Source organism: Crassostrea angulata, chromosome 10 (genome assembly GCF_025612915.1).
Source record: "Crassostrea angulata isolate pt1a10 chromosome 10, ASM2561291v2, whole genome shotgun sequence".
Classification (NCBI taxonomy): domain Eukaryota; kingdom Metazoa; phylum Mollusca; class Bivalvia; order Ostreida; family Ostreidae; genus Magallana; species Magallana angulata.
Window position 1 is genome coordinate 26582513 of NC_069120.1, and position 20861 is coordinate 26603373.

The 20861-nt window shown below is 33.9% G+C and overlaps 2 protein-coding genes across 2 annotated transcripts; one reads left to right on the forward strand and one right to left on the reverse strand.

Annotated features, from left to right (window-relative positions):
* Nucleotides 1–96: 96 nt before the first annotated feature.
* On the reverse strand, nt 97–14062 carry LOC128165405 (phosphoglucomutase-1-like). Its single transcript, XM_052829913.1, has 9 exons — nt 13776–14062; nt 13253–13415; nt 11457–11717; nt 8254–8444; nt 7677–7831; nt 7172–7423; nt 4849–5032; nt 3338–3472; nt 97–1565 (listed from the first exon to the last, which is right to left on the reverse strand). Exons 1-9 carry the CDS (start codon nt 14016–14018, stop codon nt 1476–1478), a joined length of 1674 nt encoding a protein of 557 aa, XP_052685873.1. The 5' UTR covers nt 14019–14062; the 3' UTR covers nt 97–1475.
* A 2452-nt stretch (nt 14063–16514) lies between these two features.
* Nucleotides 16515–19252, forward strand: LOC128165404 (uncharacterized). Its single transcript, XM_052829911.1, has 2 exons — nt 16515–16576; nt 17369–19252. Exon 2 carries the CDS (start codon nt 17371–17373, stop codon nt 19096–19098), a length of 1728 nt encoding a protein of 575 aa, XP_052685871.1. The 5' UTR covers nt 16515–16576; nt 17369–17370; the 3' UTR covers nt 19099–19252.
* Nucleotides 19253–20861: the final 1609 nt, after the last annotated feature.

Sequence of the window (20861 nt, forward strand, 5' to 3'; positions counted from 1 at the left end):
ACTGCTACAGCAGCAGACACGACCTCTTTGTCTAGTTATAAATAGAAATCTACCTCGGCTTCGTGTTCTACCAACTAAAGATAACAGAGAGAGAGATCATCATCATAGTAATTTATTTCAACAGTATTGATTAAATGGTTATATTTAACAAGCAGTAACAATCAAAAGCAAAGCACCACAGAGAAAGCTTATTATTGTCACATGCTAACTCCTATCATCCTTAAAATTAGCCCCCTACGGGCCCCCCACTAATTTTGGTTGTGCTAATGAACCATCCACAAAATAAACTCCTGGGGCAATCGAGTATCAAGTCTTTGTGTGCTTGGTGAGAAATTCTTTCCAGTCTGCATGGAGTCTCACCGGTTCCCTTTGAAGGGTGCCATTCATTGATGAGGAAGTTTGTCCATGTTCATTTACATTTTCTTTGATGGTATTTAGCACTTGGTTAACGGTTTCTTAGATCAATCCTCTACAGGGTTTGTTAGTATTTCACACCTTCCTGGTTTGCCAAACATCAAGAAAAATGGAGTTGCATGTAATTTATACTTCAGCTTTTAATCAAATCCAGCTGAAGTTCAAACTGACCAAAACAATGATGGCTGGATAAAAGTTTTGAGTCTTAAATTTATAAGAATTTAATAATATAGATAATAATGCACAATACAGTAATGGCCATAATATACCCTAAATAATGAAGAATCTTTTTTAAGTGGACGAACTTAACGGGGGGGGGGGGGGGGGGGGGGGGGGGGCAGTCCCTTCAGGGGTGATGTGACATAAGACTTGACACAGTCACTCTGACTATAGCACCTGGTTTCTGTCCCCCCATTATCCCCTTTATCAGCACTTAACTTCCAATATTGTCAGCACACTTGTGTTATTATGTCAATAAACATAGATGGCACAAGCCCAAGGACAGCTAAGGTCTATATGAATAACATTTGTCCAACCTATATATCTACACTTGACCCTATAGCTCAGATGTGCGTGTCTATCCCTGTTAACTAAGTAGAGTGTTGTCTACACAATGGGTATATATTGGTGTATATATAATGTACACAGACATATGACCCGGAGATACTGCAGACAAAATCGGGTCAGTTGATATATAGTCATAAACAGGTTATCAGGCCAATCAAACAAACATCCAATTTATTAAAAAACACTAAACACAGTGAAAAATAAAGTGCAGACACTGTACTCTTCTTATATGCAATCAGAGATGCAGAATTTACTATTTCTGTTCGAAATCATATACATGTACCAGTAAATTTAGAAATACCAAACAAATACATGTATTATATTAATTGTTCAACTTATTCAGGTACAGTGTATTATGCATAAATAAAACCTTATGAATAAGACAAATATGAAAGCTATATAATATATATCATATGTATTTAAATACATAGAATTCATGACTCTGTCCAAAAACTGTGTTTCTTAATTTACAAAAACAGCTTAGAGAACGTAGTTTATGTGATAACGGTTGGAGCATCTCTTCCTGTCAGTTCAGGCAGCTGGGATAACTTGAGTGCAATGTCTATCAGGGGACGCAGAACAACCTGAAACGAATCCAGTCAAAACAATTGATAAACCTTTGCTGGGTGTGCCAGAATGTTTTGTTTTCAACATGTCTTTGCATACATGCGCAGATCTAGAGGGGGGATCGGGGGGGTCGGGGGGGTCCCAACCCCCCCTGGAAAATGAAAATTTATTAAATTTACATAGTAAAATTATCGCGAAAATATGCCTCGGACCCCCCCTGGCAAACACAATTATCCTTCGGACCCCCCCTGGAAAAAATTTCTGGATCCGCGCATGGCATATACAGCTATTTTATCTGCTAGAATGCTTTATCAAGCAAATTCTGAGATAAAACAAAAATATAAGATGAAGATAAAATATAATAAGATGAATAAGATAAAGATAAGATAATAAGATGAAGATAAAAAAAATCCAATCTTTAATTGTATTAACACAAATGTGTTTTTATCACGGAAAGAACAACTTAAAAAAATTACAGTACGTCTATTCTCTAGCACTGATATTGTTTTTTCCTGCAGTTATCATCAATTTTTAATTTATTTTTTTTTAACACAAAAACTCTAACAAGTCTAAAGGTATCATAGAAACTAGCTTTTATAATTAGAAACTGAACTTGCTCATAAATGTCTTACTAAAAGTTGATTCATGATTAAAAAAAGAGGAAAATCCCAGACGTAGTCAATACATTTGTACAGTCAAATTCCTGTTGTGATCAAAGGCACCATTGTAGTGAAGTAATCCTATTTTCTGTGTACATCATCAGTTTTGACAATTGCTCATTGATGTAATCATTTTAAACATGGATGTATGATTAATCTTTAAAGTTATTAAGCACTGACAGTTCTGACAAATATTCTAGAAAATACAACAGATAAACAAAGCGATTATACGCGAGGCATTAAATTGAATTAATAACTCCTCCGCATCTCATTTCCTTTCTCAAATAATTTTGGTTTAGAAAATTAGCAGTAGAACAATCAAAGTCTTCAACAACCGTCTAATTCTTAATTAATGCTGTCTGAATAAATAGAACGGCTTTCCAATTAAACTCCTGTTTACGTAAGGTGCATATATTTCAAAATGGTTTTTTGAAAGGATTATAAAATTGAGATAGAAGTTGGTTAAGCTCCCACTTCATTGTCCGCACTGACCGATATTCTCCAATTCTGATCTTTGAATTCTGTTTATTTCTATTCCTGGCAGGTACATGTAAAACGGATTTAGAAACATTGGCACATCTCTCACATGAAAATGAGACCACAGTCTAATCCACCCAAAGAACCCAACAGAGTAAACATGGTCATTTTAATTTTTGCAATATCTCCCTACTCTTCTTTTCTCCAAAGAAGCTTCTTTAAAATCCACGTAGATTGCTTTTATTTATACTCATACTCTTCACAATATTAATTAAAAACAGAAATATTCCATCTCACTCAAATACCCCTTTAAATTGGGTACAAATGTACTATAGTTTTTTATTCATCTGATACATGTACTATTACTTTAAATTTTGTCACAAAAAAAAACAGGATCAGTTTCTGCATAGCAAAGATCTAAATGTAATACCGGATGGGGTTTTTAGTTCCTATCATTAAGCACATAAAATAACTTGTTTAAAAATTGGGGACATGTAATGCTTATATAAATTAATATATATAATAAAATATATATGATATATAATTATCCTTGCTTATTCACAACTCTCATAATTTTTGTTTTGGGGACTTTTTTTTGGTAGGGGGGCATGGGAGAAGAGTGTGAAATATCTTGAGTGTGCCATTATATGTACCTGTGGATCCATGTCATATTTGGCTGGGTCACTCTCGTACCCTTCCAGATACATCCGAATGGTGGCGCCACTACTTCCTGTTCCACTGAGGCGGAAAATGATGCGGGAATCATCGGAAAATATCAGGCGAATACCCTGCAGCATAAACATGGTGTAAGTGCAAACACATATAAAACGCACATTAAAAGTTTAATCATAAATTTCTTATTTGATCAAGATATGTTGCCAATATAGTAACTCCCTACTTCAGTCAGTTTGATATCAATAAATGTACCAGTGAACTTGTTTTTGAATTCAAAAACATAAAATTACTAAAGTTAAATGTACTAAATGTAAAAGAAAGGACATCTGATCAAATACTGGTGCATGTATCAATATACTAATATGCAAAAGTATTTATCAGAGCTAGTTTTTTCTGTTAATTTCGGAAGCTCAAACATATGATATTTTATCCTAAATATGAATAAATGTATATATTAATTATATCAATTAAATAAGAATCACAAAAAAAACAATAACAAAAGAACAGTTGGCCTGTGAACTAAAACTTAATTCAATTTCAGAATATGATCGAAACGAATTTCATTAATACATGTTCTATATGAATCTCATAATACATGTATTGTGTCTATGAAGTTGAATTTGTAAACACTAGTAGCTAGTAAGAAACAGGAACTAGTGTTTAAGGAGCGCCAAGACTATAATTGTCGCAAGAAGCCCTCTAACACTTATAAGTATCCGTGGTGGACTGAAGTCACAGAAAGCAGGATGCTGATGAAAGTGGGAGTATGTTGTACAGCATGTATTTGTTCTACTTTGTGCAGCAATTGACCGCAAAGAAGTGATGCAACCCAATTGATGTAACCTAGTTAAATGTCATAAAATGTCACTCACAAGATTCTGATGAAATACATGAGAGGGTCAGGAAATGACGCAATTTTTTGTTGATGAAGAGAGAAAAAGTGGTAACAGGAGCCACTGGGTTTGCTGACAACGACAAAGCATTAGGCTATATTCCTTACATAAAAATCAAAGCTAGTCAAGATTCTGATGTTGAAAATGTATCTGGTACAATGTACTCTTCATATTGTCTTAAAATATATATACTATTAATAACAGAAGATGGTCTCTCTTCATCCATGAAATTGCAGATATATGCATATTACCAAAAAAAAAAGGTTTTCCAAATATAATTCCCCAAAAATAATTCAAAACCTTAATTTTTTCCTTTGAAATCCAGTACAATTCTTATCATTAGTGTGTTTGTATAATGATTCAAAATGTGTTTGATGTACTTCTTTAAAAACTACATGTATCATCATTTTGCAAAAAACTATAACAATGAGACCCATGTTTTAGTTTGTCTGTTCCAGGTTCATTTGAAATCTACTTTTTGTCTAGTATCTGCAGCTTGCTTCATTTGAAATTAATACTTTTTTCCTGTGCCCTGGTACTCTGATAAAATGGGCAATTTTTCCTGTACACTGAAACCTCGATCTCTTTTTGCTCACCTGGTTTTTACTAATGCTGTGATCCACAGGATCTGTGTAAGAAAAGTTGTCTGCCTTGGCTAATGTGTAAGACTTGTCTCCAGAGGTAAATACTTTTCCAATGTTGGACTGGTCAGCAACATATGCATTTAGATTTGCCATCATCTTATTGGCTGGTTCTGATTCACAGTTTTCATAATCATATCTGAATAGAGAATACTTAATTTGCATAAATTTCTTCTATCAAATATTAAATCTCTCTCTCTCTCTCTCTCTCTCTCTCTCTCTCTCTCTCTCTCTCTGGCATACTTGAATTACAACAACGTTTTATTTATCAGAAGCACTGAACTATTCTTTATTCAGCACAAACTCTAGTAACTATTAGTTTTGACTCAATGCAATTGTCAAAACAGACTGTCTCTCTCTCTCTCTCTCTCTCTCTCTCTCTCTCTCTCTCCAGTTTCAGATAACCCATGAAAAATATTAGAAATAGAATGTTTACGTGATCTAGAACAACATTCCATTGTTAAGCAATTATCCACGAGTTCTTAAGTGTTTGCTATTTTAAGACATTTCTCCTTAACATGAAGTATATTTACATGTATTTTATTGCCAAAATTTCAAGTAGGTAAAAAATAAATTCACTGCAACTGTGACAAAATAAGTCAATGGGAAATTCCAAATTGATATACTAGTATATCCATAGTTAAAGCTAATACGTGTTAACTATTAGTTAATCTAAGACATTGTAAATATCAGGGGTGACCAATAAACTACCTATCAACATTCTAAAGAACAATTAGTTCAGAAGTACCTATACTTCTGTCAAAAGTCAATCACAGATAACAGAAGAACTATGACACTGACACTTTCTCTCTTTACCAATTGTTATAGAAACAGAATTCAGCCCCCCCCCCCCCCCCCCAATCTTATCATTGACCCAGCAGGGGATGAACTTTCTACAAGTCAAACTCACAGCACATAATTATCATAGCCTGTTAAAGAATGATTGCCAAGAAAAACCAAAGACAATCATTTCCAACAGCATTAGGGGGTACATTCTTATTTATCTATCCCAGTGAGATCGGTATAATTGCTCTTGTCTCCAAACCATGTGGAGCAGCGGGTATAATTATTTTTCTGCTGCCAGAGTTCAGTAAATGAATATCTTCCAGGCATTCTGACACACAAACCAGGGTCATATGATGATAAATAAAAATCTCTTTGATGATAAATTAAACTGAGGCTAGAGTTTACATGTATATGCCTCCGAGCTCTGTAACCTGGAGAATAAGTGGCTACACGGGACTTGTGTTTAATTCATCAGATAATTATCTTCTAGACTAATGAATAAAGCACTTGGCAGTTCTCATCAAAAATTGAGGTACAAGTGAACTTTCTTTCATTAAACAATTTTTTTTCCACACATTATGAGATAATAAATAGTGATATTTTATCAAGGGGTTCAAATATACACATTTATCAAAACCTACAACCCATCACACAAACCACAAATATTTGCATAGCCATATGCAGTTCTCAAATTAATATTTCATAGATGCATTTGTGCATTAAATATGTTAAATTACTATTGTCTTCATGTATTATTTTTGTTTTCTTGGGCTGGTATATTCATAGTTAATGTTTTAATTAATTAACAAGGGTAACTTGCAATTGCTGTTCTTTAAACTTTTCTTTTAAATTTTTTTTTTATATTTAAGAATATAGATACCAGGCATATAAAAATAAAAATATATTCATGTAGATTTCTTGCAATACATGGGAAACAGGAGGAAAATAAGCGAGAAATCACCATACTCCTAGATGAAGATTTTTCAAGCATACATGGAAGATCAAGTCTGTTTAAATACAATGAAAATAAATTCACTCAAACAATTATGTCTATATAAGTATTATTTTTAATGATAGAAAACTATTTGTAATAAATTAGGTCAATTTATATTTCCAGTGCTGGGCTCAAAATCAGTTTGGTGACTTTGTTCTATTCATAAATTTGATTTTTTTTGTAGGGAACAAGTTTTCTCTTTGTTCATGTTTTAAACAAGTTTTACAGTATCTATATTGTAAAACAACTCCTCCATAGTACTATACATGCACATCTTCAAAAATGATTGAATAGAAAATGCTTTTTACAGTGTATTTGTACATGTATCATTTACTATGAAGAACACCCTAAATGGAACCTTGTGTAGTATGCTGTTTATTTTGCATGCATATTGTAAAACAACTCTTACTCAAGTCCACACAACTTTAAAACTGCTGTATGGGAAATTTAAACTAAACTATTTTCTATATGTAGCACACTATGAAGAACTCGCCAAACCTTGTATAGAAGTTTCGACCATAGGTGTGCCAGTGCTTTTTTATGCATTCCTCCACACTGCAGTTCTGATTGGCTAGGACGGACAGCCAGGCTAGGACCGCCCATAAGCCGTCCTTTTCACGGATGTGGTCTGACCCGGTTCCAAAGCTCTCCTCCCCACAAAGAGACAGGCGACCAGCATCCATCAAGTTTCCAAAGAATTTCCATCCTGTCGGAACCTCAAAACAAGTTTGATTCTTGGCTTTAGCCACTCTGATATAAATAAAAGCAATAGGTTTCATATTCAAACAACTGACACTAAAAGTACTTTATTAATAGAAGATAAAATTCATATAAAAATTTTAAAAATTTTATTCAAAAATTTTATTCAAAAATTTTTAAAATTTTTAATGGGGATAACAAAAACATTTTCTCTCTCTCTCTCTCTCTCTCTCTCTCTCTCTCTCTCTCTCTCTCTCTCTCTCTCATGACCAATATTTCTGGACACCTCTGCCTTATCACTGACCTGTCAACTGCTCCACTTGTTGGCATACTCCGGGCGTAACCTTTGACCCCAGTCTCTTTGAAATATGGAATACATTCTAGATAATGTGCTAAAACAGCCAAAGAATCTGATGGCGTCACGAAGAAAGTATTCTTTCCCAGGATCATGTTCCTGTCCTGTAATATCAGAGCATCGTAATTAATTTCTACAGTGTAATTAGTGAATTATGGATCAGTACAGGTGTTGACAGTCATTAAAATGTGAACACGCGGTTTCTCCTAAATTCATTTCTTTGATGACACAAGAACATATGCAAGTTGGCACCACCAAAGAATTTGCACTTTTATAATTTTTTATTGGCATCGCTGGAAAAACAGACATTCTGATTTATAATGGAAACATTAAACTTTCAAAAAAGAAAACATTAAAAAAAATGAGGAAATAAAAATGCATTCTAATGTTATAAAATTTCATAAAAATGTTTGCAATGCTTAATGCTTAACCCTTAACCAGCATATTCATTCTAACCCCCCCCCCCCCCCCACACACACACACACCCCACCTCACCCCAGCTACTTAAAGATTAAAATAAGCCTACTCCATCTCCATCAAATGCAGCACCAAAATCATAATGCCCCTTGGCCATCTCTGTCACTAAGTCGGCAGCATAAGTCAGATTGGGGTCGGGATGTTTGCCCCCAAAGTCCTCTAGAGGGGTGCTGTTGACCACACTGTTCTGTGGGGCCCCAAGCTCCTCACAGATCACCTTCTCGGCATATGGACCCATAACTGCAATCATTATGGTAAAATTAATCAAACAGAGATAATTTTTGTATAGATAATAATACCAACTAGATGTACCTTATAGTAATACATGTATCATAAAAAGTTATACAGTGTAATTGAAACCAGTCTGAGTGCTATAATTGAATGCTCTCTATATCTCAAACAGGTATGTCAATAAGTTTTTGTATATTGTATCATAAAATTTCACACAATTGCAGCACAAAAATTTGACATCTTTTTAACAATAGCTATCCTCAGTGCTTCCAAAGTTAATGAGAATAAATTGGGGTTCTATATTTTTGCTTTCTATCAAAACCTGATTACATGAACTTGTTGGTTAAAGTTGTTTTACTATTAAATAACAATCTTGTACAGAAATATTTTTATCACTCAGTGACAGTTCATGATTTTCGAAATTCAAGTTTTATGTACAAGCATGTTCATCCAACATTACATTTTGCTTATTGTAAAAAAAAAAATATTAAATGTTGACATTGTAGACTCAAATTTCTGTCCAGTCATGAAGTTTGTGTTTAGACTTAACTAATTGGCTGTAAACTTCTACAGATCATATCATTAATCTGAAGACTTAAGCATCATTTTACAGTACCGATCAATTCTGTATCACAAAAACAGTGTGAAACGTGAGGTATAGAAAACAAGATTAAAATGTCAGTGTCTCCAGCATCAACACCATATTGGTCAACAACAAGAGATCATGTTTCGGTATAATATACCCGGTACATCTCAACTCAATCAAGTACTACAGAACTTACAGGCCTGGGTGCAAAGGTACTACATGTATTTATTGTGGGGGTGGGGGTTGCTAGATTTTTTTTGGTGTACTATTGTTTTTTTTTGGGGGGGGGGGGGTGGGGGGGGGCATGGATTTGTTTTTTGTGATAGGAACAACGGCAACAGAAATCTCAGTCTACCTTTTACAAAACTAAACGCCTGAGTACTGTTTTCTTTCTAATTTGCTAGACTCTGGGCCTAGGATGTGTAATACTCAAGAAGGAAAGGTGGGTGGGGTGGGTGGGTGAAGGTTTTCAGAGTAAAGCATTCAACACTAGCTGCTAAGAAGACCAATAGGAAAATCTCTGTCACACACATAACTGGTGATATGTATATCTCATACTTGTGAGGTCATTTTACTTCTGGTTTTTCCATACTACATGTACATACGCTGGAGTAAACTGTTACTCAACCGCCATGTATAATGTACAGTAACAGTCTTGTACCCACAGTACGTCGAATATTATGTGGCGATTCAATCAGCCAATCAGAGAGAGAGAGATATTTACGCATGGAACAACTCTAACACCCCGTGGCATTAAGGAAGAAAAAATAGTTGGATCACTGATGAGATCTATATACTGATTAATTAACACATTTATACTTATTGACAAGTACAAGCAAATTACACACCACTGAATCATTGTATGGATAAGTTACATGTACATAATCTAGATATATCCTCACCTGCACTTATCACATGAGTGACAGATCTACATGTACATACTGATTGACATATATTTTTTAATGCTGAAAAACTTAATTTTAGACAAATGATACACAGTTAGCATTAAATATTGTGGACTCATTTTTGCATGACCTTAAAGATTTTTTAGACAAAATTTATCAATTAATACTTAATACTAATACTTAATACTTAATACTTAATACTAATACTTGTCAAATTTTTGAAAATCATGCATGTTTTTAGGACTCCTTTGCATTATTAGTTGGTAATTTAAGACATATATTAATTTTTTTTAATCTGTAAAGTCATTTCGATTACATGTAGCCATAGATATATTTACTTATAAATAAAAAATTAATTGACTTGAATAACAAGTATGATTTTACTTCCATCAGAGGTTAATATTTATCTCAATCATCTTCAACTCGAATGAGAGGGTGAAATACATGTTATAGTTATCTAGTTATTACCGGTAATAAAGTCAATAACTGCTTTTATTATATATTGTACAGTACCCATCAATTTTCTTTTCTTGATACTGTTTATTCTACAGAGTGTGATTCGATTTTCTGGATCACCACACTGTGGTTTAATTACCAAATCCATATCACCCCTCTCTGAAAACCGATGGCATTGTACACAATAAACAAACATTTGCTTTTTCATAGCGCATCTTAAAAAAATTGCTTTGTGCGAATGAAGGTAAACATTTAACATTTATTTAAAATGAATACCAGGTAGGTTTTTCTATAAAATAGTGAAATCATTCTTTTGATTCTTACTGTATACATGCAAGCACACTAATTGGCAACCCAACTATCAATTCTATCCCTAGAGTTAAATTCCCAGAATATATTCCACCATATTTCATTACATGGTTTTTATTTAAATCTTACTGTATATAAAGCAACATGCTCAACTATAAATGGCTTGAAATTATGAAATTACATGTAATTACTTAATTTGATAACCTTTATTTCAAGTAACATTTTGCCGGTTCTCTTGTTACCATGATTGCACAATTATTTATGTTTCTTGGGGTAATTCCTTACTTTTTTTCAAGTAAATACACATTTTTAGCCACATTAAGCTACATTTAGATGTTCTTCAATCTAAATGCACAATTACTCAAGTCCTTGCTGCAGAATATTGTTTTACAGTAAGCATGAGCAAAGAGAGATAACTCTATATGCAAGCCATCCAGATGTATTACTTTCAGTGACATAATATCTTTGAAATCGATATACACTGTATTAGACCAATGCAATAAATGAAATATTTTTGGGCAAAAGTGAAATAAACTCTAAAAGCTTCTACCGGTTATTTAAATTTTAGAATTTCATCAATATACATTTACCCTCTTGCATGTTCTACATAATTTGATATTCATAAAATACACTAAGCAGGTAAATAAAACATTTTACTTCAGAAACAACAAGCATGCAACTACATGTACTAACTCACAATCTGAGATATATCATAGCATTTTAGCAAAGAACAATCATTCTATGTAATAATCATTCAGAACTGACCTCCATTCATTGCATCAATAAGCACTTGTTTCCCTGTGGACAGGTAGTTTTTCAGAGCAGGGAAGTCAAATATTTCCTTCATATACTCCACATAATCCAACACGGAGTCTATGACCTGAACACTGAACTCTTTACCATCAACCGTGTATGTAGAAAGGCCAACTTTGGAGATATCAGCATTCAAATCGGGACAAATCTTGTACTGACTGATGCTTTTTGTTCTTTCAAATATTTTGTCTGTTACATTTTCTGGAGCTGGACCTATAATAAAATTAAAAAAAAAATAGGATTTCTTTTAATTTAAAAATGATCAATAAAATCCTGCAAGCATAAATTGTTAGAATTATGTCACCGGGTTAGTCTGAGGTGTGCGACTGTCATTTAATACATTGGGTCTCAGTAGCTTAGTGTTTAGAGCGCCGACACGTTACGTCAGAGGCCCTGAGTTCGAGTCCCCTTTGAGACTTGACTTTTTACCACCTGTTACACATCTGTTAACCTGGTGACAAATGGTCACCTAATTTACAATTACAAATTTATCCATTATATCTCTATATAAAATAAAGAAGATGGGGGGATAAGATGGCGCAAATGCCCATTCGGTTTAGTAGTGATAAACAATTTTAAATTTATTTTTCCCCAACTTAAATCTAATCAAATATATTATAATACAACTTTGCAAAAGCAAAATTTCTAACTATAGTCAGTTTTTGATATATTTAACAATAAATAAGAAAAAAAAATTTGTCGGAGATTTTGGTGGTATCGAACCCGTAACATAAAAACCCTAGATATATAAGGTTAGCTTATGCCAGGTACTCTAACCACTGAGCCATTTCAGACACAACAAAGTTGGCTTTAAATATTATGTGTGACTAAGGTCACGAACTACCGGACTTGTATTATTTTTTCAAAACGTTCAGTTGTTAGGATACATAATGATATTTTTAATGTATAGTGGGTCATCTCTCCACGTCTTTGTTGATTGAAACCGGTTTGTTTTTTGATAGACCTTACGGTAATTAGACTATGAGAAAAATATGGAGCACAGACCCACTCTATAAAAGAAAATGCCTTGAAGTTCTAAAAAATGACAGTATTTGCAGGTTTTGATACGTATACGCCTGTTTGAGTCAACATATTCCAAGTATTGAAAATACCTATAGGTTAAAAATCAATGATTCGTTAAATATATATTGTTTTAAATGATTTTTTTTAAAAACCATAAGATTTATTGATACTTTAATTTTTCAGTAGCCTGTCCGATCGTGTATGGGCATTTTACACGCCTTATCCACCCATCTTCTTTATCAATCTTCTACCTCCTCTGATTTATATTTTCATTTTCCATATATATCGGTAATCAAAGTCAATCAGTGTATTAAATACCTAAGCTAAGTCAAAACTAATTTCAAACTTCTCGAAAACTCAATCAGTTAAGAGTTCTCATTTCAAACTTGAAGACATACGGATACATAATTATTCTCTATGCAAGAGTACTTTTATCCCTTTTTCTGCACTACTGTTCTTATTAAACTTCATCCATATTTTTAACTCAAGTCTTGATGGTTAAATCATTCTAATATCTCACAGAGAAAAATGTTAAAATCTTAACCACACACAAATTGAAGTTCTAAATAAAATTTGAAAAATTATGTCATTTCAGGTTTTAAACCGCAAATATTTCATTTTCTAATTTTGACTTCATTTGACTCTAACTCAAGGCTATGTAGAAAAAAAAATACTTTGAGTTGAGATAAGTCTTGGTACATTGTGTTGCTATTAGAATGCATTACCTCCATTTTCAGTATTGAACTTTATGCCAAAATCAGCATCTGGGCCCCCAGGATTGTGACTTGCAGTCAAAATAATTCCACCATTAGTTCTGTATTTACGAATGACACAGGATACTGCTGGTGTTGACATTAAACCATTCTGAGCAACTATTACTTTAGACACCTGAAGTAAAATGCCACAGAAAATTGAGCAATATCTTACCAACCCATGCTATTCAAAGTTCATGAAGATTCTTATCTAAAAAAAAAAATTAATGGATTAATGTATGCTTGCAGCTTATATATAAAATTTCAAAGTGCTTCTGTATCTTCCAATTTTGACAAAATATAACTTTTCAAAATAGTCTTTTAGTAAAACAGTGCATTTTTATGCGAGCTAATTTTTCATTTATTAATATTTTGATTTCAATTTACCTACCCTTTTGCAATATATATCTATACAATATACGTTAAAAATTGTGAATAGCTCCCAATATACTAAGGCAAATAGTTCTGCAGATTGTCAAGTATAACCAAGACATACCCCATTTGCTGCACACATTTTAATGATGAGCAATGTTGCCTCCTTTTCATAGTATCGTCCATCGCCTCCGATGACTAGAGTCGAACCCTCTATTTTACTTAACCCCCCTTCCAGTATACTCTGCACAAAATTTTCCGTGTAATTTTTTTGCAAGTAGACTTTGACAGCTTTCCTTAGTCCGCTCGTCCCCGGCTTCTGTCCCTCTATCGGGGAAGATGAAACTGTAGTTGATGAGTATGACATTGCCGCATACAGTATCGTGGAAGCTGGCCTTGACAATCACCTCTCTGCCGCCTGCAGGAAATGTGTCACGCAGTATAAATGTAAGCGTTTGAAGAGGACAAAAATGGATAATCTTATTCCGGAATAAATCCTTCTCACCCCCTCAAATCAAAACAAACATTTTTAATTAACTAAAGGGATGCATTCTCTTAGAATGACAGACACGTAGCATCAGGGAACGGGAGAGAGCCCCCCTCCCCCCCCCCGCTCACACACTCAAGAAAATAAATATTTGCCAATCTGCTAATGAATGGGGGTGGGGGGTTAGTGGTTCAAAGTATGTAAAACGTCTGTTTTACCGTCAATTTTGTTAACTTTCCTTTTATATTTTACATGCTCTAATGAAGGGGAGGGGCAACTTCTTCAAAATTCAATTTTTTATAGGTTAATCTAAAAAATTTGATAATGTTTGTTGGGGAAAAAAGTCACATGCATGAATCTAGAGGGTGTAGGGGAACCGGACTCCCTAAGAATTTTAAACTTATTTGATCCAAATAAATGGAGTAAATTTACTCACATTGAAAAATTATCAATAATACCCCCCCCCCGCAAAAATTATGAACCAGGTCATAAATTAGCATTGGCCAAACCCTATCACAATTCTAGAAATCCTACAATACTGTAAATAAACAAATTAATGAAGAAATATCTAATATTTGTATTAGCATTTGATTTGTTAAAGTGAAACTTCTTATATTTCAAACTCTAGAAAAATATCATCTGAAACAATTTTTTTTAAAAATGGATGAAAATTCTTTATAAAAATCCGGTAAATTGATTGAAATATTAGTAATGATTTTAAAAAGTCTTTAAAAATCCGACCGGGTGCCTCACTTCAACGATACTTTATCTATTAGCCTATAATTATATTTTATCCTTAAAAATAAAAAATAACGATCAAATTTTTGGGAATCAAAACCGTTTGAAAATAGATGAGAGTATAAATATGTTCATTTATGCTGATATGATGAGATAGAGATATTCCAAAAAATCATCGATTGGTGTATTAGAGGAAGATGGAATATTAGATATCTTAATTCCAAGCACTGAAAACTGCATGGACACAACACGCCTGATGAAAAAATGATGGCCAAAATATTCTGTACTCTCACCTTGATAAGGACTGCGAACGATAGCATTGTCTATCCGCCTAACTAAAAGTCATTTTTTGATAATTCTCTAATTAAATTTATTTTTTATGATAATTTAAACATTTATGCATATTCTCATTAAATACATGTATAAATGATTTGGTCAAACAAAGAGAGAAAACTTTGTATTTTGGATTAAAACAGTTCATTTCATAATAGAAACTAATTTAGCATATTCATACCAAAGGGTTTGTTGTTTCACGGGGGGGGGGGGGGGGGGGGGGGCATATGCCTACAAACCAAAATACATTCCAAAAATGCATTTTGCTTTGTAACGTTTCAAAATTAATTAACAAATACGAATTAAAATGAAAATTTTCTTTAACATCCAACGTAACCACGTGATTCTAAAAGTTTTTTAGCACATGTCGGCCGCTATATAATATTTTCCCCACTCACAGGGACCAATTTTAATGAATTTTTTTAGACCCTCCGAAAGCAAACTTTTACTTAAAAATTAATTATATAACTACAAATTTTATTTTGATATAAATTAATTATGATTTGATAATACTTTTTAGTAGATAACTTTGTTTTTAAATACTAAGTATCTGGCAGAAATTCCTAAATATTTCGAAGTAAAATGTAGGCGGGAAACGGGCGTTAGCGTTCACAGTTCTTTACTGAATTTATATCAGTTTAACTTTGAATAATGATTGAAAATGAATTATATTAATCTGAGAACGCCATCTGAACAAAACTTAAATAAAATATTTCAAGAAACAATTTTGAATGACAAACATTTTTTTTAAAGAAGAAAACAGTATTTTTTAAACACTGGGTTAGAATGCTTAATATCATTTTTATATGTATAAAAAAAATCTGTATGTTCGATGCATACGCGGATCTAGAGGGGTAGGGGATCCAAGATTCAAATTTATATATTAAATTTACCGAAAATTAGCCTCGGACCCCCCCCCCCCTCCATACCCCTCCGTCAAACACAATTATCCCTGGGAACCCCCCTCTCCCCACCTTGCAATTTTTTTCCGAATCCGCGCATGCGATGGTGGATTCAAAACAACAGGTAAATAATAGCCTAAGGCAAATCTTGCATGTAGATATTGTTCTATAGAATAAAAACAAGTTTTTACTCGATATTTTAGAGAAACAATTGATACTATATTAACATAAACGACAGTACATTTTGTTTGCGTGCAATATTTTACAATTAAACTTGAAAAAAAAACTTTATTACATGTACTTATATATCCACCTCCGTCATTTAAAAATAAATTAAATCCGCGCCAGATTTACCTATGGTCCTTAGAACGAGGAAGTATAAAACAAGTCTCGTAAATTCTCATTGAAATCTCTCTCATCGACATTCCAACCTACTTTGTCGTTAAATATTTATCACAGGAAACAGTAAGTATAGAACATTTACATGTAATATATATGCAAATGAATTTAAGAAATCTCAATCTCATCTTTTTCATAATTATCTATAAGAACTTTGTTTCACATATATCTATGGACACAAAAAAGTATATTTTATTTAAGTGGGTCACCTTCTTAATATGTGTCACAAATTCAAGCGACCATCATCATCAAGAAAGCAAATGCATAGGCGTCGGAACCGGGGGGGGGGGGCACTTTTATTTTTGCAACCCTCCCCCCCTCTCCCCCCCCCCTCCCCTCCTTTCAATTTGCTTTCGACGCCACTGAAAATGGGAAGAGTCTATTACTGAAATGATTTGACTCCTTCAGAAAAGTGCATGACAAGCAAAGCCTTCATCATGAAAGAATGACATTCTGATATAATTAAGCAAGTTGAAATTATAATATTTCAAACTCTCTTGATATATTAAATCCCATCTGCAAAGTTTAGAAAGCAAATGCAATGAAATGAAGGTGAATGTAGTTTTGGTTTCGTTTATTCTGTAGATCAAAGAGAAGTAACTCTGTTCATTCGAGTGTGGATCCAGGCTTTTTTTCGGGGGGGGGGGGGGTAACTTTAATAAATTGCGTATTTATTTCTGTATTGATTTTGTTTTGAAATAATGAGATCCGGGTGTAATTCTAATATATTGCGTATTCACTTTTTTTTTTACTTTTTTTTCATTTTTTTGAAATATAATGAGATCATACATATAATGTACGCCAGTAATATGCTTATCATCAATATTAACCTTCACTTCCAAAAATAAAATCTTTTAGAGATGGCAATGTCTGCAGAAGAAGAAATACAGGCGATGGCCCAGCACTATTTGGTTTGTGGCACTGAAGACTGTAAGAGGAACTGTCAGTTCTATTGCAATCCTTGTCACCAAAGATTGTGTGAAAGATGCAGAGATGAACATCAGAAGAGTCCAGATACCAAGGAACATGAAGTGGTGACATACAAACAACGCAAACCACAACTTCCAGAGGAGAAATGCAATCTCCATCCAAAACGAAATGTTGAAATTCTTTGTAAGGAATGTAATGTCCCTCTTTGCGCTAAATGTATCTTCATGAAAGAGCACACCGGCCATCAACTTGACGATCTGGAAGAAAAATACGCAGAAAAGGTCGCATTTTGCAGATCAGAAATCTCCAAAATCCAATATTATTACCTCTCAACATCACAAGGTTTAAAAAAAGAGATTAGAGAAGATGTCACGGAAATAAAGAAGACTATGGACAACATCAGAAATGCCATAAAGGCTGAAGCGGAGTCTCTGAAAGAGCTTGTGGATAGGGTAACATCAGACAAATTGGAACAAGCCAATAAAATAGAAGAAACACTTCTCAAAACATTAAATTTACAGGAAAAAACTTATGAGGACTACACTGAATATCTTGAAAAACTTCTGAAGGAGTTTCACAGGTACAAGTCCATCACCAATTACAGAGTTTTATTTTCTGAGGATTTTGATAAATTGAAAATCCAGTCCATACCAGAGACAACACAGCTTGTCCTACCAGTGTTTACTGCTGGCCAGTTCTACAAAGACGATGTTTCTAAGTTGCTTGGTAGTGTAAATTTTCCGAAGATCAAACCTGATAATAGAAGAATAAAACCCATGGAGACTGCCTCTACACAGTTAAAACTTACAGGGAAACAGACGAGACGAGATGTAGAGAAATCAGACATGAAACAAACACTGTCTCTGTCTTCCTCTGTCACCAAGGTCAGGGAGTACAAGGTAGCAAGTGTTGACAGTGTATATCATATATCATTTGGTAAATCAGGCAGACTCTGGTTCAGTGATCATTTAGGTAACCTTGTCCAAACAGATCTACAGGGGAATCAGCTACAGAAGATACAAACCAATGGTGGACGTGGCTACCACACAGTCACACAGGACGGGGATCTGATCTATACAGACAGAAAGAACAAAGTCATCAATAGGATAACACTGGATAATACAATCACTGAATTCATTAAAACGGGAGATTGGGCACCAATCAGCATACACTCCTCCCACATCAACGGGGATATACTGGTGGGAATGAGAAAGGATAGAGAGGCTAAAGTCACCAGGTACAACAAGACAGGAGAAGAAATACAGAACATACAGAGAGACAACAAAGGACGGGAACTGTATCGTTATCCACACTATATCACAGAAAACATCAATGGTGATATCTGTACATCAGACTTTAGCAACCGAGCTGTAGTGGTAGTGAATAAATCAAGACAACACAGATTCTCATACACAGGTCAGGGGTCAGGGTTTTATCCCGATGGTATCTGTACTGATCTCTTTGGTCACATCATTGTCTCTAACGGTTATTTTAATAATCATACACTTGACATCATTGATCAGGACGGTCAGTTCTTGTCTCTACTACACTCTAAACAAGGGATACGTCCCTCTAGTGTGTGTGTAGATGATGAGAGCCACCTCCATGTGGGACAATTTAACACCACCAAAGTGACAGTCTACAAGTATCTACAGTAAATCTTCAACGTAAAGATTTATGTCAGCCGTCATTCAACAGCATTTGTATATAAGACATTTATTTTGTCTTCGATCTAAATCATTGGGAATGTTGTATCAACGTGCGTGTAGTAAAATGCATTTGCTTTAACACTACAATAAACTGAAAACAAGAAAGCTACCACCAATGTTCATGAATACGCCCGTCATGGCGTGAATTTTTATATATTTTTAAAGTACATACCTGCGGGATATGAAGGTAGCGATCATTGCAGGAAAAATACATGACCTGCGTTATCGGGTTATGTAAATTTTTCCTGCAATGATTGCTACCTTCATAACCCGCATGAATCATCAAAGAAAGCATTTTATTATTTATATTTTAAACATCTTTCTTTTAACTTATTACTAAATTGATTATGGAAAGTTAGTAAAATTCACTAAATTACTATTAACGTACATGTATAAGTAAGTTAGCTAAAAGAAACAGCCAAATCGTCTCCTGTGAGACGTTGAGTCTGGCATCATCATGATTATTTCGTCCAGTCCGTGATTTTACTTTGGTCGCTGTAAGTTCAAACCAATCGATGAACAGGGCGTGTCAATTTCAGTCCTGTCACTTTCAGCCGCTGTAGATTTCGACCAATCGATAAATGGGGCGTGTAGATTTCAGTCTTGCTGTTTCTATACAGCTATGAATTAACTATAACTTTCCGTAAGAAACAGCGGAAATTATACTTGGTAGTTGTAAATATCGTACAGTGAGTCTTCCTCGCTCGGTCGTCCGAATGTTTGACCCATCGTAGTTTGTATAGTGTTTTATTTCATGACGAAAGGAATATGCTGATCGTTCAAATTTCAAATTTCAAATTAAACGCCTAGGTCATTGTAAAAGACCGTTCTACATGTATCATCTTGTTGGTAAGTTACAAAGTTAACCATTTAGTTAATGGTCAACAAGTAACCCATCAGATCTGAAATAAAAAAAAAAACAAACAGTTTGACTATAAAATTTGAATATTTTTCTATATCTTTGAATGAAGCTCTTCGCATAAAGGAGATAAATATTGCGTACAAAAAAAACCCACAACCATCCAGCCCTGAAACTGAATAGTTCATCCGGATTAGAGGAAAGAACCTCTGTTTGGTTTTTTTAAGGTCATTATCAAAAGTCTAATATTATCTCAAAATTAAACATTGCTAGTTTCATAGGATTTGTATTCATTCGATTACTTTTAAACTTAGTTTAAAAATCAGACAAAATGCATTTCTCTGAATACTTTTCTGATTTAACTATTGTCTTAACAATTCGTGAATCATTTGTGCGTTAATGCGTTAAACATAATATATTTGACGTGAACTTTATTTGGCGGAAAATCAGTTTTTTCAATGAGATGGCGTGGACTTGAATTGGCGTATTCTTGGATGTTCCTTTTCTTATACATATAGCCATGGCTTGATTTAGCAGATGCTACATTCCACAAAAGACGCTGAATAGAATACACATGCAGCTATGTGTTCTACGTTAATAGTATGTTGCATGAATAAAATCGTAGATATATTTCTTCCAATCGGAGTTTTGAACTTTAAGCCACCTTCTTGTCAGAAGTGAGCATTTAATTTTTATGGTTTTTGTTGCAATTTTTAATTCCAAGCAAAACCGGAAGCAGAACTTCCATAGAGACTTCTAATTCCTGGCATTTTTGTGGCTAGAGTTTTAAAAAGATTTATTAACAGTGATTTTGAAAAAAAATGTTGTACATGTAATGTAATTGTTATGCAAT